This window comes from Neomonachus schauinslandi, chromosome 5 (assembly GCF_002201575.2).
Source record: "Neomonachus schauinslandi chromosome 5, ASM220157v2, whole genome shotgun sequence".
In the NCBI taxonomy this organism is placed as follows: Eukaryota; Metazoa; Chordata; class Mammalia; order Carnivora; family Phocidae; genus Neomonachus; species Neomonachus schauinslandi.
This window is the reverse complement of record NC_058407.1, coordinates 115875773-115881469: the sequence shown is the minus strand read 5'-3', so window position 1 is coordinate 115881469 and position 5697 is coordinate 115875773. Positions and strand designations below refer to the sequence as shown.

Below are 5697 nucleotides of genomic sequence, written 5' to 3'. Positions count from 1 at the left end.
ACGCTGTTGAATGGGGCGCCGCGACGAGCCGCACATTCCAGCGGGCCCACGTGATGCGGCCGCGCGGCCTGAGGTAAACAACCGCGGCCCCGCCTCCCGGCCCCTCCGCGCGCCCTGCACTGCTCCTCGCCGGCGGGACGCGCTCCAGCGGGGCGGTCGGCTTTCTCCGAGAGTCCCCAGCGGCCGCCGCGGCCTGAGCAGCGGCAGCGGGCGCGGCGCCCCGGGTCTGCGGACCGAGCGCGACGGCCGGGGTCGAGCGCGCGTCCCCTCCCCGCCCCCACCGCGCGTTGTGGCGCAGCAGGAATTTGGCGGGGACCCGGGCGCTATTTGCGGCTCTTGACGCGCCGGCGGCCGGTGGCCCTTCGGTCATTTCTATTCTAGGTGCACTGGGTCATCGCGCCCGGCCGGCCCCCTCCGCCGGGCCCGGAGGGTGTGTCCCCCTCACCCGGGCTCGCCGCGCTTATAAGGGGCCCGAGCGGCGGGCAGGGACATGCAGCTCTACAGCAGCGTCTGCACCCACTACCCAGCCGGGGGACCGGGTCCCACGGCCGCAGCCCCCGCTCCACCCGCCACCGCCGCTGCCGCCGCCCCCTTCAAGGTCTCTCTGCAGCCCCCGGGACCCGCCAGCGGCGAGCCAGAGCCCGAGACCGGTGAGTGCCAGCCTGCCGCGGCCGCCGAGCCCCGAGAAGCCGCCGCCGCCCCCGCCGCCAAGATGCCCGCCTTCTCCCCCTGCTTCGAGATGGTGTCCGGGGCCGCCGCCCCCGCCTCGGCCGCCGCCGGCCCTCCCGGCGGGTCCTGCAAGCCGCCGCTGCCGCCGCACTACACGTCCACGGCGCAGATCACCGTGCGGGCCCTGGGCGCCGACCGGCTCCTGCTGCACGGGCCCGAGCCCGGCGCCGCGGCGCCCGCCGCCCAGCGCAGCCGCTGCCTCCTGCTGGCCCCGGCGCCCGGCGCCCCGGTCCCGCCGCGCCGGGGCTCCTCGGCCTGGCTCCTGGAGGAGCTGCTGAGGCCCGACTGCCCCGAGCCTGCGGGCCTGAACGCGGCCCGGGAGGGTCCCGACAGAAACTTCCGACTGAGCGAGCACCGCCAGGCCCTGGCCGCCGCCAAGCACCGAGGCCCCGCGCCGCCCCCGGGGAGCCCGGAGCCTAGCCCCGGGCCGTGGGGCGAGGAGCACCCGGCGGAGAGGAGTCTCCGGGGCTGGGAGAGGGCGGGCGACCGCAGCGACCCTCCCGGCGCGGAAGAGGCACGGCGGCCCGACCCGGAGGCGGAGGCGCCCCCGGCGCGGAGCGGCGACGCGGCCCCGAGCGGCGCGGCGGAGGCGGTGATCGCCTCCAGGTCGGATCCCAGAGACGAGAAACTGGCCCTGTACCTGGCGGAGGTGGAGAGGCAGGACAAGTACCTGCGACAGAGGAGTAAGTACCGATTTCACATCATTCCCGACGGCAACTGCCTCTACCGAGCGGTCAGCAAGACGGTGTACGGAGACCAGAGCCTGCACCGGGAGCTGAGGGAACAGACCGTGCATTACATCGCCGATCATCTCGACCACTTTAGCCCCCTGATTGAGGGCGACGTGGGGGAGTTCATCATCGCTGCTGCTCAAGACGGGGCGTGGGCCGGCTACCCGGAATTGCTGGCCATGGGGCAGATGTTGAATGTGAATATACATTTAACTACTGGAGGGAGGTTGGAGAGCCCCACGGTGTCTACCATGATTCACTATTTGGGCCCAGAGGATTCCCTAAGGCCTAGCATTTGGCTCAGTTGGCTCAGTAATGGACATTATGATGCGGTGTTTGATCACTCCTATCCCAACCCAGAGTATGACAATTGGTGCAGACAGACTCAAGTGCAAAGAAAACGCGATGAAGAACTTGCCAAATCCATGGCCATATCCCTATCCAAAATGTATATTGAACAAAATGCATGCTCTTGAAGTGTCTGGAAACCTACACCCTGGGAGATTTGCATACATAATTTGTGTTGGGAGAATTATGAACTCTAATCAGGGTAATAGCACTTTTAAACTTCCTAGTAGATTTACCATAGGTGTAATGCCTTAATCATTTTTGGAATGTTTTCTCCTCAGAGCTGAAGGTTGCTGGGCACCTAAATGATGTTTCATGATGGCTTTGGGTGATCCTACTGCTATTTATAATTTGCTGTATAAAGTTGGCCACTAAATTTGCAAGCTAGTTTCTCACGGTGTAAATTTGTTCATTCCTGATCATCTGTTTTCTATAAAAATGTATTTTTGCACATTTTTAAAAATTGGTGTTACCTTCATCTATGACGTGTTCCATTTTGACAAACAGCTTTCCAGCATAAAGCCAGAGAAGTGCTTTATATGAAGTTTATTACTTTGAACAGAGTTTCTGATTTAGTAGTTATTTTATGTTGTTCTATTTGAATTTCACGATTCTTAGATAGTTATTTCAAGTGGATATTGATGCATTTGTGTTACCAGATGATTGGCCCATTCCGTTTTAATGAAAAACAATTGTTGTTTTGGAAATCATTATTTTTCTAGAAATGCTCAACCTTTTAAAGAGAAAAGGGAAGGTTGTAGGAAGAATTTTCTTTAAGGGATAGTACCAGGTCTTACTTGAATGAAAGTCTGATATTTGCTGATGGCAGAGTGATGACTATTCTGTACTTTGGTTGGCATTTAGAGTAGATTGTCTGGCACTCTGATTGTTTTTATTTATATTTGTCATTTTGTTATAAAAGCATTTTAACCTTGTGACAAGATAAGCCTCCTGCTTTATATAGCTTCTTGGATTCAACTAAGAGATTTAAGGAATTACTAGCATAAATGCCTCGAATCAACCTTGGCAGTTGTTTTATAGCAGGAGAATACTGTCTTAATATTTTATTCCTTTTAAATTCTTTGAAAAAGCAAAATAGGATTGCCCTGTATTATGTACAAATAAAAATGTCTGTAAAAACAGATCTTGTATGGTTTGCTGGGTCAAACAATGTTCAACCTAAAATCTATCTCATTTCCACTTTACTTGTAGTCATATTTATTAAGTACTGCAGTTTGTACTTTTTTTTATTTTGTAACATTTTGTGATTTTTTTTGTACAATACTGTATTTGTACAATAGAGCGATTCTCAGCTGATGGAATGAATGAATAAAATGTGTAATTTTACTTTTACAACGTCTTTTTGGCCAAGGTGGTTTTTCAATTAAGACGTGACACTTGTAGGAGCGTCTCTTACATGTATACCATTTTTTCTCATGTGTAAAGATGTCACAGAATTAAGAGGGAAATTTCTTAAGTTCTCACATGAACAGGGTAGGATAATCATTAGTAATTTCAAAGGATAAGTCTTAGTTAAATATACTTTTAAAGATGGAGTAATTCAGGACATTGCTCTCATTATTTCTAGTTATAATTCCTGTCTAAAACTATAGAGGTACCTGTTGGCTAATAAACAAGGAAGAGCAAGTACTATGTTAACCAGCACAGCGTTTAATTATCATAGTTTTGTGTTCCACTTACTCTCAGCACAGATTTAAATGTTTCAGGGCGTAACCAAAACAGTGTCCTAATTTTTATCCAGTCTGGCATCTTGAGACAACTGGAATCTCTTAATTTTGAGATGTGTTATTGGATTTAGTGGATAAGTACACCTGTAGACATAATCTGGGTATGTTGTTTATTGCAGAATAAAAACAGCTCGTTCAGATGTTTTACTTTACAGTTGATAGTTCATATGTTTATATTTCACGGTTATAGACCCATTTGAGCTTGAGTTCATTGCTTAATCACATTTTTGGAAGAAAGCCATTGGTTATCAGGACAATTTCCTTTAAATGTTAACTAATGAATTTATTTTAAATGTTAGCTAATCATGTGTCTCTGGTTTTTTGGGTAAGAAGAGGTTTGCTTCATGGCTTCACCGATTAACTTGGGAAAGAAATTATTTTATTGGAATTACCTGTCTAAATATGCTTCTTTCCCTCTTCTCCCCTTAATTTACACATGTATAAAATTTGGGTCTGCTTAAAACTTACACAAATGAATAGACAAATTAGATAGAATTTCCTAAAAAGCCATCTATAACCTCATTACTGTTTTTGAAGAAACAAATTCTTCTGGGTTCTGTTTCATTTTCCAATTAGAATCCCAAGTCCTTGATTTAGATTCTCAAGGGTGATGTGTTTGAAAAATTTTAATGAATCTTAAGGTTGTATTGCATGGCAGCATGTTTTTTTTTTTAGTTGTCTTGCCTAAAAGGTTTGTTATGTCTTTCCTGTCCTCTCTATGGCTTGATTTTTTGAAGAACTGTAGTATTGGCCTCTCCCTTAGGTTCAGTGTGTATTCTCTACGGCCGAACCAGTTCTATGTATTAGCAGCCATCCTGGATCACTGAAGACAAGCAGCTGAAGAGGTGGAAATGTGGTTGACTCTTAATTTCCTTTTCAGCAAACAGATTTTATTAAAGTTTATTAAAGTTTATTCCTTCAGATACTCTTTATAGCAGCTAAGAGGCTCAAAACTGTATGAAGGAAACACTTGATGGCTGTGAGCTGAAGTTTCTTTAGAGTTTACTCCCTTCCCCATAAAGTCTGCAGGAGGAGGGTAAAATCTCTCAAGTCAATCCAACTGTGGTTTCAGGTAAATTAGTGTGAAAATCATACTATTAACTTGAAAATTTTACTAGGGTGGTCCATGGATAAAAACTGATACAAATCACTATTAGTGTGATTTTTTTTTAAATTACTGTTTCATTTTTAAAAATTACATGGCATAATACTTCAACATTTTGGCAAAAACCTAATTTCTTGAATCTGGTTCATTTTCCATTCATATTTCTGTAAGATAAGAAAATGTACTCATTTTCATGTTTAATTGGACTAAGCAGTAAACCTATTGATAAGTGCCAGAAGGACATGTACATACGATTCTTTTTTTTTTTTACATGTGATTCTTTAATTATATTTTTCTGAACTTGTAGCCCATGTGCTTTATATGCCAAAATTTTCATTAGGCACAAAGCCTTTCTTCAGATACCACATTCTGTAAGGGAGAGGAGATGCCTTAGGATTCCTTGAACATCAGAACTGGTAAGCCTCAGTTTGGGTAAATAGTCCTTATGTTGCACTGTTTTCTTTATAACTTTGGTATTTTAAAAAAAATGGATCTTGAGCTAATCTCACTACTTCATTAAAACTTGTTTTATGTGTTTTCCCTCTTTCCCTAAAAGGTGAGAAAGTTGAACTCTTAAAATTTTACCATGGTATTCAGTGTGCTCATATGGAGGAAAAGTGTTACAGAATAAAAACAGATTTAAACCTTTGGACATCTGATAATTTAATATGCAGGTAAACATACTGGATAAATTCAAGTGTGTATTTCAAATGTGTAACATGTTCACACTTAACACTTACTTGTCACCTGAAATCTTAAGCCCAGACCTTATTACTATTTTTGACATTCCTGGAGTGTCTATAACCATCTCAAAGAGGCACCAAGCAACTTGATGGCATCTAATTCAGTTTCGTTCCCTAAATGTACTAAGTGCAATAGACAAGGACTATATGTTATGTTCCCTGCTGAATCCCTTGGTTCCAATCCAGTAACTAGTGGAGCAAACACTTAGTAAATATTTGTTGAATGAAAGAATAACTTGAAGGAAAGCGGGAGCTTTGGGAAATACTTATTTGGTGGATGTGAAATTAAATAA

At 46.0% G+C, this 5697-nt stretch overlaps 1 protein-coding gene across 1 annotated transcript; it reads left to right on the top strand.

Moving 5' to 3' along the window:
- The first annotated feature begins 84 nt into the window (after positions 1 to 84).
- Positions 85 to 3678, top strand: OTUD1 (OTU deubiquitinase 1). Its single transcript, XM_021687158.2, has one exon. It carries the CDS (start codon positions 491 to 493, stop codon positions 1934 to 1936), a length of 1446 nt encoding a protein of 481 aa, XP_021542833.1. The 5' UTR covers positions 85 to 490; the 3' UTR covers positions 1937 to 3678.
- The last annotated feature ends 2019 nt before the right edge of the window (positions 3679 to 5697 follow it).

Bases quoted from the DNA above. Each gene is read 5' to 3' on its own strand.
- OTUD1 (XM_021687158.2), top strand. From the start codon at position 491: ATGCAGCTCTACAGCAGCGTCTGCACCCACTACCCAGCCGGGGGACCG.